This window comes from Babylonia areolata, chromosome 5, assembly GCF_041734735.1.
Source record: "Babylonia areolata isolate BAREFJ2019XMU chromosome 5, ASM4173473v1, whole genome shotgun sequence".
Lineage (NCBI taxonomy): Eukaryota > Metazoa > Mollusca > Gastropoda > Neogastropoda > Buccinidae > Babylonia > Babylonia areolata.
The window spans coordinates 29,771,527-29,794,950 of NC_134880.1; the positions used below are offsets into that span (position 1 = coordinate 29,771,527).

At 41.6% G+C, this 23,424-nt stretch overlaps 1 protein-coding gene across 1 annotated transcript in view; it reads right to left on the bottom strand.

Moving 5' to 3' along the window:
* Positions 1-23,424, bottom strand: part of LOC143282246 (coadhesin-like) — a 45,882-nt gene that overhangs the window by 4,031 nt on the left and 18,427 nt on the right. Inside the window, exons 7-10 of the mRNA XM_076587845.1 lie at positions 21,128-21,301; positions 20,465-20,629; positions 4,941-5,117; positions 2,318-2,493 (exon numbers count right to left, since the gene is read on the bottom strand). Of these exons, the coding sequence (XP_076443960.1) occupies positions 2,318-2,493; positions 4,941-5,117; positions 20,465-20,629; positions 21,128-21,301 (692 nt within the window). The remainder of the gene's footprint in view (positions 1-2,317; positions 2,494-4,940; positions 5,118-20,464; positions 20,630-21,127; positions 21,302-23,424) is intronic.

The window sequence follows — 23,424 nt, forward strand, 5'->3', positions numbered from 1 at the left end:
GACCGACACCTCTTTTTTCTTGTCAAAATGTATGTAAACGCGACGAAACAGAGCGAAATAATTATAATTTAAAAAAACAAAAACAAAAAACCTCTGTTGAGACTTCCGAAAAAATGAGCACTCCCCAGCTGCCACCTCGTGCCCGTGTGATTATTATTCATTTATTTAATCATTAATTTTATATTATCATTATTGTTATTTATAATATCATTAAGATCATTATTTTTTTCTATGTTTCATCTTATTTCATTTATTCATCTATTTTCATTTATTTGTATTTCTGTTTTTATTTATCATTTTTAATCTTGAATAATGAATTAATTGTTCTATAACGTATCTGTTTATGTATCTTAGTTTACTTCATTTTAAGTGATTGTATTTTTCCTAAGGGCCTGAACTGATCTGAACTTCCGTGCCTCAGTGCAGAATGCCCAAATTTACTTTACATTGATCTTCTCTTGAACAGATATCGTTACCCAGTACAGAATAAGAAGCTCCTCCATGGAATGTTTTACAGTATCAGTATCAGTATCCCAAGGAGGCGTCACTGCGTTCGGTCAAATCCATATACGCTACACCACATCTGCTAAACAGATGCCTGATCAGCAGCGTAACCCAACACGCTTAGTTTTGCAACGAGTGCTGACGACAAAGACTGTTGCATCCGCACTTTACGTCACTCGGCTGAGGGTCGAGCGGGGATCCGTCATTATTTCTGTCTGCAAGTTAAGACAACAGCAGTTCGAGGATAAAGGCATCACATATGCCTGGGACATGATAAAACGAGTTGTTAGCTCACGCATTTTCGCAATCCCACGTTTTCTCTCACTTTACGGGAAAAAAGGTGGCTTTGTGAGAAAATGTGGTTGTTCAACCCCCCACGCTTTCTCAAAATATGTGAGGAAGGGCGCCCCCAACACTTTTTCGCGATTGAGAGAAAGGGTGGGAAGTCCCCCTTCTAAACATCAAAAACATTTCCTTTGCCATCGGGGTTGGTTTCTTGTCTTTTCCCAGGGCAGATATTAGTTGAAAATGAGTGAGAAAGAGAAGAAGAAAAAAAAAAAAAAAAAGGAAAGAGGGGGGACGGCGACACCGACGATCATGATAATGACAATGACGTTTGAGAAGACATCAACTGTGATGACACTGAAATTTAAAACTATTTATTGTACTTCACATAATTTCTTTTTTAATTCCGAACCGTTTGAGGCGCCGAAGAAAGCACAGGCGCTATTGCGCTTTCTTAACAATTTTTTCCGTATTTTTCTCCCATTTCAAATCGTTGGAAATGATCAGTCTACTTGCTTGTCTTTGATGACAAGTGGTAATGGGTCAGATCTAGTCTTCCTGAAATCTAAAATTAATTCTTTTGTTTTTGATACGTTGAGTTCGAAGTTGTTTTGATCACACCAGCTGACAAGTTCCAATACTTCCCTATATTTTGACTCATCACTGTTCGCAATCAGCCCTTCTTGAGTAGTATCATCGGCAAACTTGACCATGGTGTTACGTTCATTCTGAGTTGCACAGTCATGTGTGAATAGTGTTGTCAGAGCCAGCAGCTTTTCTCATTTTCAGACGACTGAAGTGGCTGGCGTCTGACTTCATTCTCTTGGACTATGAAAGGGGGAGTGGGGGTGATTTTGGGTGCAGCCACGTCAGAAGTAGACAATGGTTTGTCGAATCTGGAGTGGAATGTGTTGAGTTTGTCTGGAAGAGTTCTGTCAGTGCTGTCGACTGGTGGGTCATTTTATAATCAGTGATTTTCTGCAATCCGGTCCACACATTCCTAGAGTTGTTTGCAGATAGGTTTTTGCCTTCTTAATACACTTCTTTTTGGCCTTATTGCGAACTTTTCTATTACCAGTTTCGCGAAAAGCTCTCTCTCTTTCCTTTAGTTTTTGCCTAACAACCCCGTTACACCAAATTTTGTTGTTTGAAAATATTTTGATATTTTTTTGTTGGAATGCACACACTTTCACAGAAGGAAATATAATCACACACTGTGTCGGTATATTCATATTCATTTAAGTCCCCGGCAGATTCCTTTAAAACAATCCAGTCTGTACATTCGAAACAGTCATGCAAGGTCGCTAAAGCAGACACGTTCAGTTTAATGCATGGTTCAGAAATTATTAGACGTAAAATTTGGACAACACCGAGCAAACCGATAGGCCTAGTTAGCATGAGTTTGAAATGAGACAGTATATGGCACCAAACCGTATTCTAAAATCAGAGTAAACTGCCTTTCCAAAGGACAAAACACCATGCTTAATTAAACAGAGATCCGAACTGGTGAACAACGAACAGAACCTACAATGATGGTATTAGACGCGACGACTTTTCCCAGCACGATACGCTTGACAGTATCCCCTGGGCAGGTCACAGCCTGACAGGTCATGATGACCCCGATCCCGGCAGCATTGGGGTCACTCTCCACGGTCACACTTTGCTGGCTCAGGGTGATACTGGCCCCCGTCTGCCTTCCTTCTTCTGTTAACAGGGAAACAGAAACACTTCTTTTTTTCCAGTTTCAAAGAAGTGCAAAGTGTACAGACACATCCATATACACTACATCACATCTGCTGTAAAAACAAAAAGAACACCTCCACATAAAGGTAACGCTGGTCAGGCCCTCAGAGAAAACTCTTGGATATGAAGAGCAGACGAATGTGGTGAAATGCGTGAACGTGTGCAGGGAAGGGAAGGACAGAAAGAAAGAAGCATGCTTTCCATTTGATGATATGAACATATTGCTTACGTCTTTAACCATTTGTCTTGAGTCTCTTTCTCCCTCTCTCTCTCTCTGTTTCTACAAGTTTTGTTGTTGAGGAAAAGACCAAAATATCTTAATATAACTTCCTTCATACCCCCTTTTTGTGACAAATGCGCTTATTTTTTTCTAGAAGAAAAAGATAATCTTTGTTTCATAACTGTCAAACCAAGAGACTTCTATATTTTGCAAGATTATTTCTCTGATTATGTAAACCTACAGGTGTGGATGAGGTCAAACAAATGTATCCAAATGGAAGTAAAAAATATATCTTGTAGACCATGTAAAAACTGAAAACCACACGTTTATTTTTCATTCCCTGAAGTATAAGAAGCAATTTCGTAGATCTATGTATTTACTTCGTTTCAGACTAACTAGCGTCTAGTTCTGTCTACCGAGCCAAAGCCTTTGCAACTTAGTCGATGAATTCAACACTAGATTTAGCTTTTTCATCAATATACAAACATTTTAAGCATTGATATAATGATTTTTTTAAAATTGACTAATGATGTGATTAAGAGAAAGAGCGTAGTCGTTGTCTTTCAGTGTATTTCTGTGGCAATTTAAGAAACCATTGACAATTCGGAACCCTACATTATGTAAACTAAGGGCTTCTGACCTAATGACAGGGTGTGAGTAGCGGCTAGGGTGCATGTCCCATTGTTCTTTGACACAAAGTTTACCGTTGACATAGTAATGGTAATCTTCATGGATTGTCTTTTGGTGAGATCTTGTGCTGCCTTTAAACATTCCCTCTCCATGCTCGTCCTGGCTGGTCAGCGGGATGACGTCGTACCATTCGGCGATGATCGTGCGGGGGTTCGGGTTGTGGGGTTTGGTCCGCCTTGGCTTTTTACTATTACAACCTTTTCCTATGTTTTGTCAGAGATGTACTGCACATGTCTGACGACCTCAACGCAGTTTTCTCTACCCTCTGCAGACTCAGCAATGCCAAAGAAGTTTGCATTGTTTCACCAAGAAAAACCCTCTAGATTGTTTACCTCTGCCTACACCCTGCCATTTGCTCGTTCGTCTGATTCTATCTGAGTGAAACCATTTTCTTTTCTTCCTTCCTGATGTGCTCCCCATTTCATGGTCCTCAGTCATGACACAGATTGTTGAACGTCTTTTTTTTCTTTCTTTTTTTCCCTGCCCTGCATCAAATCTCTTCAACACATCACCCTGCATTTTCAGCTTATTTTCCTGTTCCTACACAGCACAGGATGGTGATAGGTTTATGTTGCCAATTGTCTGTTACAGCTTGATGCTTTCACTGAGTGACGAAGTCTCTTCAACAGTACTCTCTCTCTCTCTCTATCTGTGTGTGTGTGTGTGTGTGTCTGTGTCTGTGTCTGTGTCTGTGTGTGAGAGGCTGAGCCACCTGGGTACACGGCACAACGGATGAGGGAACCTGTCGGAGCAAATTCTGGGTTCTTTGCTCTCCCACGCCATCACTACAGATGATATTAGTCATTCGGATGAGACGATAAACCGAGGTCCCGTGTACAGCATGCACTTAGCGCACGTAAAAGAACCCACTGCAAAAAAAAGAGTTGTTCCAGGCCAAATTCTGTAGAAAAATCCACTTCGATAGGAAAAACAAATAAAACTGCACACAGGGAAAAAAAAAAGGGTGGCGCTGTTGCATATCGACACGCTCTCCCTGGGGAGAGCAGCCCGAATTTCACACAGAGAAATCTGTTGTGATAAAAGAAATACAAATATAAATACAAAAAGCTGCTCTCTAATTAAAGACCCCACATGGAGAATTGATATAGAGCTTAGTTTGTGATTCTTCCGTCCATCTGAGTGTGAGACGGAGAGATTGAGTGTGGTTTATTTTTCTATGCGTTGATTCATACTATTGAAGCAGGCATAAGATACATTACATAAGTATTTTTTAGTGGATTGGGAAGATGTAGCCACGTTTAGTTCATTGTACGAGTGTTTGTGACAGTTGTAGTTTCAATTTTTTTCCCTTATTTTTCATTCCCATGAGTTTTGGCACAACTGAGCTATGGAGGCACGTTGAGACAATAACTATAATTTTAGCAATAATAATGATGATGATAATAATGATAATCGTCATTAATTGGCTTCAGTCCTGCACATGCACACACACACACACACACACACACACACACCGCACGTGTACATTCGTACTTACGGCAGCAGGAGATCAGCCCAGTGCAAGGTTTGTAGGAAATGGAATTTCCGCTGCACTGCCGGCCACAATCGTTGGGTGCTGGGTTGGTGCACGTGCGAGTCAGGCTGATGATGCCACTGCCACAGGTCGCTGAGCACCCCTCATCCCTCCACTCCGACCAGCCCCCGTTACGTGCAACTGTGGAGTAAGGCAAGGTAAGACAAGGCAAGTTTATTTTGTGTCCCCACCCAACCTCCTGGGGGTCGAAACATTAAGCACAAGTATCTGTCACTTGTGGGCAGTATTTGAAATTGTGTATGTGGCCGAGACTGCCCGGTGTTAAAATCACTGTGGCTAGTGTGTGAACTGAAGACAGCCTACAAGCGTCAAAGCAAAGATAAGTGATTTTTCTGTGAAGTTGATTAATAATTTGTTATCGCGTTATTGTTTAATGTTTGAATTATTAGTAAATTAGTGAGAGGGATCAAAACTTGTCATCCCATTGTTGTTTAGTTGTTGAATTGTTAGTGAATGACAGAGAGGGCCTATAAGCGGTGCAGCACCGGCTGGGAGCGCGCGCAGATTGACCGTTGTAGTTATGTAATACTTGGCGGACACATCACGAGAGAAGTGTGTGTGGGCAGTATTTGAAATTGAGTATGTGGCCGAGACTGCCCGGTGTTAAAATCACTGTGGCTAGTGTGTGAACTGAAGATAATATTAGAGAAGGACCTGTATTTTTCTGCAAAATAAAATCTGCTACTCAAAAACACCCAGATGCACCCTTCCACTGGCTAAGAGGAGACAACCTTACAAAATCCCCAATCCCACGGCTTTCATACAGTACCAATGGGATGAATGGCTGTTGGGTTAAACAGTCACTAACTGTATGCAGTCTGGCCTTAGGGCGACACCAGGCTGACGGACTCCACACAGATGGACATCCATTGCCCTTCCCTGATAAGAGGCTCTGTCAGGGCGACCGAATTTTTTCCCTCACCACATAGAACACCCTTCTATGGATACCAACAAAACCCTGTCTCGCGTGCACCTCGGGGATCAGCTGCATAGCACGAGACATAAATTCAGATCCCCAAAACCCCAAAACAGGCGTGGCAAAAGAGGTGGGAAAAGATTGTGCTTAGGTAGCAGAAGGACAAAAGCAGAGCGGCTGTCAAAGAAATTCTTTAGAATCGGCAGTTGGAATTGTTCCAGTGCGAGAATGAGAATGTCAACAATTGAGAAATTGGCATATGATTTTGACATTTTATGTCTCCAAGAGACCAGGACAAGTGCAGACAGACCAATACATTTTGAGAATTTCACAGTCTTTCAAAGGAATGAAGGAAGAGGAGTAGCAATCATACTGAACAAAAACCTAAAAAACAAAGTTTCCACCATAAATCTAGAGAAATGGTGTAGCAACTCATGTGAACTAGTGGGGGTGCGCCTCGAAAAACCTGACGGAATTCACAAAAGCATCGTGCTCATCAATGCCTATGTTCACCCAGGAACCTGCACAACAAAAGAGGATTGGGCCTTTTTAGAGGAAATAGAGAACGAACTTGGAGACTCAGTCATTATCTGTGGAGACCTCAATGCAAGATCGAAGCTATGGGACCAGCGGAACACCAACCCACAAGGACTCGCACTTGAAGGAATGATAGGGGAAATTCTTCTCAGCCCATTAACAACCACATCCCCAACTCGCCTTGGAACAAGACAAGGGGACAGTGACAGTGTGATTGACATCGCTCTAACATCTCCAAAATTCAGAGCAGAAATGAATGCAGAGACGCTTCCACACCAAGGCAGTGACCACCTCCCGGTAGTATTCAGTCTACAGAAACTGTCAGATAAACCCTGTATGAAACCGCGTGATCCATTTCAGTATGAAAACAAAGAGACAACCATCATCGAAAAATTAAGACGCAGAAGAAACAAAAGAACGGCACTGAACAGGATGCAAACTATTCAGCCCCCATGGTGGAATACCGACACAGAGAGAGCCTGGATAGAAAAACATGCGGCTGTCAAACTTTGGCAAAAAGAAAGAACAAAACCATCTCCGGACAAAGATATTGAAACAAAAATGAAAGAAAAAACTAAACAGTTTGAAATCATTGCTCAAGAGGCCAAAAATGACAAGTGGAAACAGTTTTGCGAGGCACTCAGTTATGACTCAACATTGACAGAGTTCTGGCAATTTTATCGTCGCATGGAAGGGAAAACGTGCACAACAACAACCCCAGACATGGTAGACACTGACGGAACCAAGCTTAAGACAAACGAAGAAAAAGGATCCGCCCTGCTCAAACGTTTCATACAACAGAGCGATCAAAGAAACTTAGATGAGAAAAAGAAATATGTTGAGGAGTTAAACCAAACCCTTATGCAGACTGGACCTGATGATGACTTGACAATAGATGATCTAAACGAAGCAATAGCTAAATGCAAGAAAGAATCAGCTCCTGGCCCAGACAAAGTTCGCTACTCGGACATCAAGGAACTATCGGAAGAAGACAGAAGCAACCTTTTCAATCTATATCAAAACAGTTTCCACAATGGACATGTGCCGGAGGACTGGACACACAGCTTCTTAAAACCCATACCAAAACCAGGAAAGGACCATCATCAGGTAAGCGGCTACCGGATCCTAACCATGCAAAACATTGCCGGAAAGCTCATGGAACGCATGATAGCCAGGAAACTTGCAAGGGATCTTGAACACAGGCACATTCTCCCTTCAAATCAAGGTGGTTACAGAACAGGCAAGTCCACATGGGAAAACGCAGCTGCTTTTGCATATGAGGTGTATGAAGGATTTCAAAGAAAAGAAGAAACACTAGCAGTAGCAATCGATCTTGAAGATGCCTACAATAAGGTCCAGTTTGCGCACCTCATGGAGCTGCTACTAAGGTATGGAGTAAGTTTGACACTGACAAGATGGATAGCAGCAGCGCTTCAGGAAAGAACCGTCGTCCTACGCCTCGGAGATTGGATGTCTGCACCTTCTAAACTATCCATGGGACTGCCACAAGGGTCTCCGCTTTCTCCTGTCCTCTACAATGTCTACACGAAGGGCCTTGCAGACTTAAACAACAATGGAATAGCTCGGGTGCTTACTCTTGCGGATGATGGCCTGGTCTTCAAAACTTCGAAAGATGCTCAGGAAAGAACTAAAGCCGTCCAGAAACAACTAAACAATATTGCTCAATGGTGCAAAGACACAGGATCTTCCATCAATCCAGCGAAAGCCCAAACGTTGCTGTGCACCATCAACAACAGAACCGCGAGCAAATCACCACCTTCTGTGTCACTCGATGGGATTCAGATCGAGAAAACTGAATGCCTACGCTACCTAGGAATACACTTCGACAGGATGCTGACCTTCAGAAAACATACGGAAAATACTGTTCTCAAATGCAAAAAGGGCCTTTCAGTCTTAAAAGCAATGGCAACCAAAGGAATTGAACAACGCCACCTCTTCCTGCTATACCAATCACTCGTCCTCAGTGTGATCGACTACGGACTTGGGCTAACAACACCGTCTCAAAGCAACCTGCTAAAATTAGAAAGAGTCCAAAATGAAGCTATGAGGCTGATCCTTGGAACAACAAAAGACACGCCCACAGAAACCATGCGATACCTGCTTGACCTTCCTTCAGTGCAGGCCAGAAACAAGTTAGAACAGGTCAAGACCTACTTCAAAGCATTAGAAAACCCTCAAAACCCACTGCATGACGCAGTCAAAGAACCAAAAGGCAGCCGCCTAGGACGCGGAAGATCATGGATGGTTTCAGTTTCAGTTTCAGTTGCTCAAGGAGGCGTCACTGCGCTCGGACAAACCATATACGCTACACCACATCTGCCAAGCAGATGCCTGACCAGCAGCGTAACCCAACGCGCTTAGTCAGGCCTTGAGAAAAAAAAAAAAAAAAAAAAAAAAAAAAAAAAAAAGGGGGGGGGGGGAATAAATAATAGATAAGCTTACATAAATAAATAAATAAATAAATAAATAATAATTATAATATAGAAAAAGGTAGTAGTAATAATAATAGTAATACTAATAAAATGATAATAATAAAAAATAAATAAATAAATAAATAAGACAACAATGGTGATAATTAAGCGAATGAATGTAAAATATGACGACACACATTCACACATACACCCACACATGCATAACAGAAATGCACCAAACATGCAGTTTCACAGATATGAAAGTACAGTCAAATACATATAAACGTACATGAGCTCCAACACACACACACACACACACACACATTACCTTGCACCTCCTCCAACCCCCTCCTCCACACACTCATTTCTAGCCTACGTATCGCAGCTTCCACGGCACACACACACACACACACACACACGCACGCAAACACACACTCACAGAGATGAACACTTACTTGTACAAGCACACACATATACGCCCATATCTCCCACCCCCAACCCCCACACATATATACAAAGATATATATATATATATATATATATATATATATATATATATATATATATATATATACACACACACATCCGTACACAGATCTCTCCTGACACTTGTGTACACTTACACTCTCGCGCATTCACAAACGCACTCAAAAACACAGACCCACACATCCACACAAACACACACATCCACACGCACACGCACAGAGGCTGCCAAGAGGGATGGGAAAAGATCTCTGATGCCAAGAACGTGGCGTCTAGTGTGTTGCTCAGTCTATTGTATTTGGAAAGGCCCACAGAGACTCTGTTCCGTTTTGAAGAAATTTGCGCAATGTTGGTTTGGAAATGATGCCGATATTTGTTTGATTTGCAAAGCATCGTGCTCTACCTTTCATGTTAGACTTTCGGCCGCTCCCTCTCTCTGCTTTTATTTCTTTGAGGCGATCGATGGTGTGATGGCCTTGTACCTGTTCTTTTTGGTATTCTTTGACTTTTCTGAGAATTTCCGATTTTCCTAGATGTAGGCCGCTCGTTGGTGTTGCGTTACCAGCAAGTCTGTCAGCTCGCTCATTTCCCTTAACACCTGCATGTCCCGGGCAGTATGACCATGTGAGTTTTTTAATCTGAAAGTTGCGCATTGCCTTATGCCACTCTGGGCTTCCCATTCCGTTTTCAATTTTCTGTATGAGGTTCATTGAGTCGGTTAGAATCATGGCATGTTGGTTTCCGGGCGTATGGATGGACGATAGCCACTGGAGGGCATGTGTCGCAGCTTCAACTTCCATCGTTAGGCTGGAGGTTGTGACTTTGTAGGCAGCATTCTCTTCCCAAATTGTTTTTCCATTTTGTTTCGCAGTGAATCCCCAACCAGACTGGTCTTTGGTGACTGAGCCATCTGTGTATATGATGATGTCCTCTTCTTTACTGTTTTCTTCTATGAGTAGCTTCACTTCCGCATCTGTTTTGCCCTCTGGCCATTCCCGACAATGTCTTCCTAGAGTGGGTGAAATGACTGTGTTGAATAGATGGTTGAGGTTTTTGGGGTTTTTCTCCCATTCTTTTGTTTCTTTCAGGTCTTGTAGTCGGCATACTAGCTGGATTGTGTCTTCTGCTTGTCCCATCCATGATCTTCCTCGTCCTAGACGGCTGCCTTTTGGTTCTTTGACTGCGTCATGCAGTGGGTTTTGAGGGTTTTCTAATGCTTTGAAGTAGGTCTTGACCTGTTCTAACTTGTTTCTGGCCTGTACTGAAGGAAGGTCAAGCAGGTATCGCATGGTTTCTGTGGGCGTGTCTTTTGTTGTTCCAAGGATCAGCCTCATAGCTTCATTTTGTACTCTTTCTAATTTTAGGAGGTTGCTTTGAGACGGTGTTGTAAGCCCAAGTCCGTAGTCGATCACGCTGAGGACGAGTGATTGGTATAGCAGGAAGAGGTGGCGTTGTTCAATTCCTTTGGTTGCCATTGCTTTTAAGACTGAAAGGCCCTTTTTGCATTTGAGAACAGTATTTTCCGTATGTTTTCTGAAGGTCAGCATCCTGTCGAAGTGTATTCCTAGGTAGCGTAGGCATTCAGTTTTCTCAATTTGAATTCCATCGAATGACACAGAAGGTGGTGATTTGCTCGCGGTTTTGTTGTTAAGGGTGCACAGCAACGTTTGGGCTTTCGCTGGATTGATGGAAGATCCTGTGTCTTTGCACCATTGAGCAATATTGTTTAGTTGTTTCTGGACGGCTTCAGTTCTTTCCTGAGCATCTTTCGAAGTTTTGAAGACCAGGCCATCATCCGCAAGGGTAAGCACCCGAGCAATTCCATTGTTGTTTAAGTCTGCAAGGCCCTTCGTGTAGACATTGTAGAGGACAGGAGAGAGCGGAGACCCTTGTGGCAGTCCCATGGATAGTTTAGAAGGTGCAGACATCCAATCTCCGAGGCGTAGGACGACAGTTCTTTCCTGAAGCGCTGCTGCTATCCATCTTGTCAGTGTCAAACTTACTCCATAACTTAGTAGCAGCTCCATGAGGTGCGCAAACTGGACTTTATTGTAGGCATCTTCAAGGTCAATTGCTACTGCTAGTGTTTCTTCTTTTCTTTGGAATCCTTCATACACCTCATATGCAAAAGCAGCTGCATTTTCCCATGTGGACTTGCCTGTTCTGTAACCACCTTGATTTGAAGGGAGAATGTGCCTGTGTTCAAGATCCCTTGCAAGTTTCCTGGCTATCATGCGTTCCATGAGCTTTCCAGCAATGTTTTGCATGGTTAGGATCCGGTAGCCGCTTACCTGATGATGGTCCTTTCCTGGTTTTGGTATGGGTTTTAAGAAGCTGTGTGTCCAGTCCTCCGGCACTTGTCCATTGTGGAAACTGTTTTGATATAGACTGAAAAGTTTGCTTCTGTCTTCTTCCGATAGCTCCTTGATGTCTGAGTAACGAACTTTGTCTGGGCCAGGAGCCGATTCTTTCTTGCATTTAGCTATTGCCTCGTTTAGATCATCCATTGTCAAGTCATCATCAGGTCCAGTCTGCATAAGGGTTTGGTTTAACTCCTCAATATATTTCTTTTTCTCATCTAAGTTTCTTTGATCACTCTGTTGTATGAAACGTTTGAGCAAAGCAGATCCTTTTTCTTCATTTGTCTTAAGCTTGGTTCCGTCAGTGTCTAACATCTCTGGGGTTGTTGTTGTGCACGTTTTCCCTTCCATGCGACGATAAAATTGCCAGAACTCTGTCAATGTTGTGTCATAACTGAGTGTCTCGCAAAACTGTTTCCACCTGTCATTTTTGGCCTCTTGAGCAATGACTTCAAACTGTTTGGTTTTTTCTTTCATTTTTGTTTCAATATCTTTGTCCGGAGATGGTTTTGTTCTTTCTTTTTGCCAAAGTTTGACAGCCGCATGTTTTTCTATCCAGGCTCTCTCTGTGTCGGTATTCCACCATGGGGGCTGAATAGTTTGCATCCTGTTCAGTGCCGTTCTTTTGTTTCTTCTGCGTCTTAATTTTTCGATGACAGTTGCCTCTTTGGTTTCATACTGAAATGGATCACGCAGTTTCATACAGGGTTTATCTGACAGTTTCTGTAGACTGAAAGCTACCGGGAGGTGGTCGCTGCCTTGGTATGGAAGCGTCTCTGCATTCATTTCTGCTCTGAATTTTGGAGATGTTAGAGCGATGTCGATCACACTGTCACTGTCCCCTTGTCTTGTTCCAAGGCGAGTTGGGGATGTGGTTGTTAATGGGCTAAGAAGAATTTCCCCTATCATTCCTTCAAGTGCAAGTCCTTGTGGGTTGGTGTTCCGCTGGTCCCATAACTTCGATCTTGCATTAAGGTCTCCACAGATAATGACCGAGTCTCCAAGTTCGTTCTCTATTTCCTCTAAAAAGGCCCAATCCTCTTTTGTTATGCAGGTTCCTGGGTGAACATAGGCATTGATGAGCACGATGCTTTTGTGAACTCCGTCAGGTTTTTCAAGACGCACCCCCACTAATTCACATGAGTTGCTACACCATTTCTCTAGATTTATGGTGGAAACTTTGTTTTTTAGGTTTTTGTTCAGTATGATTGCTACCCCTCTTCCTTCATTCCTTTGAAGGACTGTGAAATTCTCAAAATGTATTGGTCTGTCTGCACTTGTCCTGGTCTCTTGGAGACATAGAATGTCAAAATCATATGCCAATTTCTCAATTGTTGAGATTCTCATTCTTGCGCTGGAACAATTCCAACTGCCGATTCTAAAGAATTTCTTTGACAGCCGCTCTGCTTTTGTCATTCTGCTACCTAAGCACAATCTTTTCCCACCTCTTTTGCCACGCCTGTTTTGGGGTTTTGGGGATCTGAATTTATGTCTCGTGCTATGCAGCTGATCCCCGAGGTGCACGCGAGACAGGGTTTTTTTTGTATCCATAGAAGGGTGTTCTATGTGGTGAGGGAAAATATTCGGTCACCCTGACAGAGCCTCTTATCAGGGAAGGGCAATGGATGTCCATCTGTGTGGAGTCCGTCAGCCTGGTGTCGCCCTAAGGCCAGACTGCATACAGTTAGTGACTGTTTAACCCAACAGCCATTCATCCCATTGGTACTGTATGAAAGCCGTGGGATTGGGGATTTTTGTTGGGTTGTCTCCTCTTTGCCAGTGGAAGGGTGCATATGGGTATTGTTTCATAGCAGGTTATTCTGAAATATTCCCCGAGCGAGCGGAGCGAGCGAGGGGAGTTTTGAGCCCTCTCTGTGATTCACTAATAATTCAATGATTAAACAACAACGCGAGAACAAATTATCAGTCAATTACACCGAAATAGCACTTTGTCCTCACAAAGATAAGTCCTCTCAATTACACAGAAATAGCACTTTGTCCTCACAAAGATGGCCCTCTCAATAATTTACTAATAATTCAAAGATTAAACAATAACTTGATGACAAACTATTAATCAAAATCACAGAAAAATTACTTATCTGTTTTGAAGCTTGTAGGCTCTCCATTAAAATAACCAGTGGTGGTTTTAACACCTGGTAGACTTTGACTTTTACACTGACTGACTGGATGGTTTTAACATCCAGTTTTCATATACACATTTCTATCTACACTCTTCTGAATCTGGCCTGCTTGCCTGCCTGCTTGCCTGCCAGCCACTCGAGGTGGGTCCACTGGGCATTACATAACCCACTGGGCATTACATAACCCAGTGGTCATCACAGCGTGGTTTTAACTCAGTGCTCTACACATTTTGAGCCCTCTCTGTGATTCACTAATAATTCAATGATTAAACAACAACGCGAGAACAAATTATCAGTCAATTACACCGAAATAGCACTTTGTCCTCACAAAGATAAGTCCTCTCAATTACACAGAAATAGCACTTTGTCCTCACAAAGATGGCCCTCTCAATAATTTACTAATAATTCAAAGATTAAACAATAACTTGATGACAAACTATTAATCAAAATCACAGAAAAATTACTTATCTGTTTTGAAGCTTGTAGGCTCTCCATTAAAATAACCAGTGGTGGTTTTAACACCTGGTAGACTTTGACTTTTACACTGACTGACTGGATGGTTTTAACATCCAGTTTTCATATACACATTTCTATCTACACTCTTCTGAATCTGGCCTGCTTGCCTGCCTGCTTGCCTGCCAGCCACTCGAGGTGGGTCCACTGGGCATTACATAACCCACTGGGCATTACATAACCCAGTGGTCATCACAGCGTGGTTTTAACTCAGTGCTCTACACATTTTGAGCCCTCTCTGTGATTCACTAATAATTCAATGATTAAACAACAACGCGAGAACAAATTATCAGTCAATTACACCGAAATAGCACTTTGTCCTCACAAAGATAAGTCCTCTCAATTACACAGAAATAGCACTTTGTCCTCACAAAGATGGCCCTCTCAATAATTTACTAATAATTCAAAGATTAAACAATAACTTGATGACAAACTATTAATCAAAATCACAGAAAAATTACTTATCTGTTTTGAAGCTTGTAGGCTCTCCATTAAAATAACCAGTGGTGGTTTTAACACCTGGTAGACTTTGACTTTTACACTGACTGACTGGATGGTTTTAACATCCAGTTTTCATATACACATTTCTATCTACACTCTTCTGAATCCGGCCTGCTTGCCTGCCTGCTTGCCTGCCAGCCACTCGAGGTGGGTCCACTGGGCATTACATAACCCACTGGGCATTACATAACCCAGTGGTCATCACAGCGTGGTTTTAACTCAGTGCTCTACACATTTTGAGCCCTCTCTGTGATTCACTAATAATTCAATGATTAAACAACAACGCGAGAACAAATTATCAGTCAATTACACCGAAATAGCACTTTGTCCTCACAAAGATAAGTCCTCTCAATTACACAGAAATAGCACTTTGTCCTCACAAAGATGGCCCTCTCAATAATTTACTAATAATTCAAAGATTAAACAATAACTTGATGACAAACTATTAATCAAAATCACAGAAAAATTACTTATCTGTTTTGAAGCTTGTAGGCTCTCCATTAAAATAACCAGTGGTGGTTTTAACACCTGGTAGACTTTGACTTTTACACTGACTGACTGGATGGTTTTAACATCCAGTTTTCATATACACATTTCTATCTACACTCTTCTGAATCCGGCCTGCTTGCCTGCCTGCTTGCCTGCCAGCCACTCGAGGTGGGTCCACTGGGCATTACATAACCCACTGGGCATTACATAACCCAGTGGTCATCACAGCGTGGTTTTAACTCAGTGCTCTACACATTTTGAGCCCTCTCTGTGATTCACTAATAATTCAATGATTAAACAACAACGCGAGAACAAATTATCAGTCAATTACACCGAAATAGCACTTTGTCCTCACAAAGATAAGTCCTCTCAATTACACAGAAATAGCACTTTGTCCTCACAAAGATGGCCCTCTCAATAATTTACTAATAATTCAAAGATTAAACAATAACTTGATGACAAACTATTAATCAAAATCACAGAAAAATTACTTATCTGTTTTGAAGCTTGTAGGCTCTCCGTTAAAATAACCAGTGGTGGTTTTAACACCTGGTAGACTTTGACTTTTACACTGACTGACTGGATGGTTTTAACATCCAGTTTTCATATACACATTTCTATCTACACTCTTCTGAATCTGGCCTGCTTGCCTGCCTGCTTGCCTGCCAGCCACTCGAGGTGGGTCCACTGGGCATTACATAACCCACTGGGCATTACATAACCCAGTGGTCATCACAGCGTGGTTTTAACTCAGTGCTCTACACATTTTGAGCCCTCTCTGTGATTCACTAATAATTCATGGATGGGGCAAGCAGAAGACACAATCCAGCTAGTATGCCGACTACAAGACCTGAAAGAAACAAAAGAATGGGAGAAAACCCCCGAAAACCTCAACCATCTATTCAACACAGCCATTTCACCCACTCTCGGAAGACATTGTCGGGAATGGCTTGAGGGCAAAACTGATGCGGAAGTGAAACTACTCATAGAAGAAAACAGTAAAGAAGAGGACATCATCATATACACAGATGGCTCAGTCACCAAAGACCAATCCGGTTGGCGATTCACTGCGAAACAAAATGGAAAAACAGTTAGGGAAGAGAATGCTGCCTACAAAGTCACAACCTCCAGCCTAACGATGGAAGTTGAAGCTGCGACACATGCCCTCCAGTGGCTATCGTCCATCCATACGCCCGGAAACCAACATGCCATGATTCTAACCGACTCAATGAACCTCATACAGAAAATTGAAAACGGAATGGGAAGCCCAGAGTGGCATAAGGCAATGCGCAACTTTCAGATTAAAAAACTCACATGGTCATACTGCCCGGGACATGCAGGTGTTAAGGGAAATGAGCGAGCTGACAGACTTGCTGGTAACGCAACACCAACGAGCGGCCTACATCTAGGAAAATCGGAAATCCTCAGAAAAATCAAAGAATACCAAAAAGAACAGGTACAAGGCCATCACACCATCGATCGCCTCAAAGAAATAAAAGCAGAGAGAGGGAGCGGCCGCAAGTCTAACATGAAAGGTAGAGCACGATGCTTTGCAAATCAAACAAATATCGGCATCATTTCCAAACCAACATTGCGCAAATTTCTTCAAAACGGAACAGAGTCTCTGTGGGCCTTTCCAAATACAATAGACTGAGCAACACACTAGACGCCACGTTTTTGGCATCAGAGATCTTTTCCCATCCCTCTTGCGGCCAGTCAGTGGCAGCCTCTGTGCGTGTGTGTTTGTGTGGGTCTGTGCTTTTGAGTGCGTTTGTGAATGCGCGAGAGTGTAAGTGTACACAAGTGTCAGGAGAGATCTGTGTACGTGTGTGTGTGTGTGTGTGTGTGTGTGTGTGTGAGGAGGTGGGAGTGCGGGGGGAGGTGGGGTAGAGGATGAGGTATGTGAGTATATGCATGCCTACACTGTGGGAGCAACAGGATATTGGAACGTATATATATATATATATGTGTGTGTGTGTGTGTGTGTGTGTGTGTATCTTTGTATATATGTGTGTGGGGTTGGGGGTGGGAGATATGGGCGTATGTGTGTGTGCTTGTACAAGTAAGTGTTCATCTCTGTGAGTGTGTGTGTGTGTGAGTGTGTGTGTGTGTGTGTGTGTGTGCCGTGGAAGCTGCGATACGTAGACTAGAAATGAGTGTGTGGAGGAGGGGGGTAGAGGAGGTGCAAGGTAATGTGTGTGTGTGTGTGTGTGTGTGTGTGTGTGTGTGTTGGAGCTCATGTACGTTTATATGTATTTGACTGTGCTTTCATATCTGTGAAACTGCATGTTTGGTGGATTTCTGTTGTGCATGTGTGGGTGTGGGTGTGTGAATGTGTGTCTTCATGTTTTACATTTATTCGCTTATTTATCACCATTGTTGTCTTATTTATTTATTTATTATTTTTAATCATTTTATTAGTATTACTATTATTTACTATTATTATTACTACTACCTTTTTCTATATTATAATTATTATTCATTTATTTATTTATTTATGTAAGCTTATCTATTATTTATTCCCCTGTTGTTGTTGTTGTTGGTTTTTTTGTTTTTTTTGTTTTTTTGTTTTTGTTTTTTGTTTGTTTTGTTGTTTTTTTTCTCAAGGCCTGACTAAGCGCGTTGGGTTACGCTGCTGGTCAGGCATCTGCTTGGCAGATGTGGTGTAGCGTATATGGTTTGTCCGAACGCAGTGACGCCTCCTTGAGCAACTGAAACTCTTTCACTCACACACACACACACACACACACACACACACACACAAAGATGATGATGATGATGATGATGATGACATGGATAGCGCCTCAATCTCTAAACACTTTACAAACATGGAGTTATTTGCATAACAGTCACGCATATATACACTCTCATACAGACATGTGATATTTTATGTGCATGACCGTTTCTTGTTTATTTGTCTGGCTATATAGGCAGCCATACTCAGTTTTCGGGGGTGTGCATGCTGGGTATGTTCTTATTTCCATAACCCACTGAACACTGACGTAGATTACTGGATCTTTAACGTGTGTATTTGATCTTCTGTGCGCGCATACACAGGAAGGGGTTTCAGGCACTAGCAGGTCTGCACATGTTAACCTGGGAGATCGGAAAAATATCCACCCTTTACCCACCAGACGCCGTTACCAATATTCGAACCCAGGCCACCGAGATTGAAAGTCCAATACTTTAACCACTCGGCTAATGCGCCAGTCTGTGGGTGGTGTCTAAACTAAAAAAACAAAATAGTCCATTCGAACACACAAGTAAATACACATTATCAAAGAAATACACGAGTTCATTGGATTGTATAATGCAAATCAAAGCAATTGAGAGTTTTTTGTGCTCCTGGCTGTCTGCCTGCCTTCTCTCCAGAACGCCCAAGGTCAATATGCTTCACGTGCATAATTATGTCCTCATTTCTATCTACCCCTCTCTGTTTTTGTATTCCTGGCCGTCTGCCCCGATTCTTTCCTCTCTGTTTCTGTCTTGCCCGAGGCTACCTGTTCGCCATCACTCTTTCTTTTTGTTTCTCTGTTCGTCTGTCTTTCTGACTGACTGCCCTGTCTCTTCCCTTCTGTTCCTCTGTATCTGCCTGTGTTTCTGCTCTATTTTATTTTTACCTGTCTCTGTATGTCTTTATGACAACCTGTCTGCCCTAACCTTTTTACATTCTCCCAGCCTTTCTGTCTGTGCCCCAGTCTATTTATCTGTTTCTGCCTTCCTGCCTGCTTGCCTCTCCCAGTTTCTGCTTCGATGTATTATCTTTCATCACATTGTTCTGTATTGTGTTACATTGCATAGTGTTTCTCTGCACTGCATTGTGTTGTGCTGCAGTGCATTCCTCAACACCTTTAAAATCTTATTTAAACTTCAGTGTATCGTACTGCACAGCACTGCATTGTTTTTGCCTTCTGGTGTGGTGCATCATGTTGAATTACATTACTTTATATTACGTTGTGCATACTGGAATCCCCAAAACCAATTAGAGGAACATGCATAGGATAGGACTGACTGACCTGCACTGACAAAGCATGCACATGACAGCAGAACTGCCGCCACAGCATCGCCGAGGTCCAAAAGAAGAGGAAGGCAGCAACAGCAATGTCCAAAGTGACCAGACAGTGTATCTGCCATTACTGCGGACGTCAAGGCCTAAAGGCCTGTGTGCAGCTCCGCATGCACCTGTGCCTTAACCGTTAGGGCCAACAAAATCCTTTTCCTGTTTTTTTCTATTCTACCACAACAAGTTTCTCCTGTTTTGTTTGTGGTGTATGTGCCAACTCGGCACGCACGTACATACTATTAGACTCACCCCACTCCGACCCTTTCTCCAAGAGGCTACCGTTATACCTACTTCTTTGTTGAAATGGGATCGTGTATAAACCAGTCTGTATGTTATTTTGTTAATCATTCATTCATTGATGCATTCATTCATTCATTCATTCACGCTTTTATTAAAATGATCATTTTTATGTAAGTAAAGAACACTACGTTTTTTTGTGTGTTTTTTTTTTCGTGGGTGTGTCTTGTCATTTAAACTGTCAGTCAGTTTGTTCTTCGTTAATTTGATTAACGATGTATCCAAACTTTTCCGAGTCCTTCCAATAACCCTTCGCCATCCTGGCGACTTTTTGTTTTCGGTCTCTGTGTAGTGTACACTCAGTGCTGCCCTGCACGTGAGACATGCAAAAACTCAGGTTACGGTTATTACTATGCATTCCGGAAAAACGGCTACATGTCTACCTGTACGTGCGTTCTGCTGGTGTTTATCTGTTAATTTTTATGTGTATATGATTTTTTTTCTGACTGATAACAGATTTCTTGATTTTCTTTGTAGTAAAGCAGTTACTTCAAACTGAAAATAAATGTATCTTATACTGAAATTAAAAGCAAAATGTACATAGGTCATACTTGCGTAGTTTAAAGTAAAAAAAAAAAGAAAAAAAAAAAAAGAAAAAAAGAAAGTGAAACAACGAAAAAAAGAACGTCCGGACAAAAGAAAGAAAGAAAGAAAACACATTAACGAATAACAATGGGATCAAAGACACAGGAGGAATGAAAAAAGAGGTACAGGAATGAGCACAGTAAAAGACACCTTCCACTGTGCATTCTCTGGAATCAGTGTAGGATCCTACGCAGAGTCTGGCGCAAGATGTGCCCGAGGCACGACAGCGACGCGATCTCTGTTGGGTGCCCTCACCGCAGTTCTGTGAACAGCGTCCAAATGAAGACCACGCTGTCCAGCCGTGCTCAGAGTCCACTGGATACCACACACACACACACACACACACACACACACACAGAGTCCAATAATGGCCACATGTAGCGGTTTCTTTTAAACTGCAACCCTGACGTTCAAAGAATCAACTATTCGGGAGGAACAAGACAATGGAACGTAGGCTGAATGGTAACTGGATGTGTCAAAGATCAGAGGTGGTAGGCGTACCTATTGTAATGTGCACTGAAACGAGGACGTGTTCTTCAACACAAAAGAGATCTCCTGTCCATGTATTTACTTTCTCTCATACCCCCTCCCCCTCTATCTCTTTTGCTGTCACAAAATATATCCTGCCTTTCCTGTCACGTCTACTTTCTACAGGGCCAGACACACATGCATGCATGCACACACACGCACACACACACACACGCACGCACGCACACGCACACATACATACACACACAAACGCGCGCACGCACACAGCATTCGTCTCGTCAAGACATTTTCCTTGCAAAATCCAAAGAATACTTGGTAACAAACCACAGCATTCCTCATTTTTGCAGTTTACTGTTTCTGAATTAGCCCCAGAACACAGATGGGAGCAGTCGGTTCCATCGCCCTTGCAGATTCGTGTTCTCCGTCTGGTGCCACTCCCACATGTTTTGGAACATCTGCTGTACTGTGACCAGTCAGTCCACCCATGTGTTTGCTGATCTGCAGGCGGAACATGTAAAGAACGCATGAGAATCAAAACCCAAAGCAATCAAATCGTCCAAGATGTGTCATGGCAAATTTCCAGTGTTTTGAAACCATCATAATACAACAAATGCAACACTGCCGTAATCATCCATACTCAAGATATCTATATATATATATATATAGAGAGAGAGAGAGAGAGAGAGAGAGAGAGAGAGAGAGAGAACGATAACGATAACGATCTTTTGTTCAGATTAAGGCCAAAGCCCCTTACTGAAGGGGATCATATAAGAAAATAAATAATGAAAAAGACTTGAAACGATTAGCCAACATCACAAATCAACCAAAAATAGCTAATACAATACTCAGCAACATTCACAAAATGACGATTCGAAGTCTCTTCAATGTCTCATATAAGCATATGGCCAAGTTTTGTTGAAAAAGCTCATGTTTTGACGACATGAGCAAATTAAATCTCAAAACACAGGGATCTTTATAATATTTAGGTTGAATTATTCTTTGCCTGAGGTCACTCAAAGCAGGGCAACATAACAAAAAATGAATTCATCTTCCCTACCCAGGTTGGACAATTGACACGTATATACATATTCACTCCTACTATAGTATCTGAAACTGTACAGCAATATTAGAAACACCAAATCTAAATTTTGTCAGTGCACATTTTACATATCTGTTTATTTCCATCCCAATATATGGTTCAGTCCCCTGCGATGTTTTAAAGATTCTAAACTGCGCAAATCTATCACTAGTTTCCGTATGGTCATGTCAATCTTTCCACCTACAATCAACTATTCGCTGTCAAAAACACTTTATAAAACATGCAATATCTTCAACACCCTGATTATCCCACACAAAAGAATAACCATAAGAATTTAAGCACTGACGAACACACGTTACTCATGTTTTTTTGCCATTATTATCTAAGGAACACAACATCCGATAAGCTTTGAACGGTAGCCTGTTTTCGTTCATTCTTGTAAGTTAACTAATACTTAATGCATTTAATGTACGATTTTAAATAAATTGGATATCTCCCTAGCTCCGCATCTGGCGTTCGGATTTCCACATTCAAAATTCGTTTCATTGCAAACAAGTCTACTTTTTCTATTTGTTCACTCTTTTCCAAGGTCCATATTTCTGCACCATACTGCAGTATTGGCTGGACTTGAGCATCAAATAACCTGACAAAAATACCTAAGGTCAAGCTTTTGAAAAAAAATATGACATGTGAAACTGAAACTAAGTTTTGTTGAAAAATAAATTCCAAAATACTTATTTGCATTTACAACAGTAATTCTTTCATTTTCATATTTACTTTTAACCGTAAGTTACTTGTTGCAGCATATAAACTGATCAACTGTCCCTGTAAACCCACTGTTGTTGTAGAGAACAAAATCATATAATCAGCAAAAAGTAGAACAAACAATTCAAACAAATCAAAAGTAACTCCATGTTGGCCATACTGCATTATCTTCAAAGCAAGTTCATTAATAAAAAGTGAAAACAAGACCGGGCTACAAACATACCCTTGTTTAACCCGACGAATGCAATCAACACAATCAGATAATGTTGCCCCAGCTCTCACTCTTGCTTTCATTTCATTGTACATGCTTTTCACACAACGATGTAACTTACCACTGATTCCATTTTTTACTAAAATAGGCCATAAAAGTTTTCTGGAAAATGGAGTCAAAGGCCTTTTCAAAATTTACAAATACTACATACAACTTTTTATTGTTTGCAAACTGTTTCTGTACTGCAGCCATTAGAGTAAATATGTGATCAATTGTTGAATAGCCCTGTTTAAATCCTGCCTGATATTCTCCAATTATGTTTTTTTTCTGAATTATTCATCTTTTAGTCTAGTATTAATAATGGAACTATGCAATTTACTACTTACATCGCACAAAGAAATACGTCTGTGATTATTTACATTATTAGTATCACCTTTCTTAAAAAAAGGCAAAATTATGGATTCTGTCCAGTTGTTTGGATAAACTCCAGTATCAAACAAAAAATTAAAAAGTTTTACTAAAAAGTTAACAATGATATCCACTCCATTTTTGAAGAACTCACTAATCATCCCATCGGGACCAGCAGACTTACCATTTTTTAGTTTT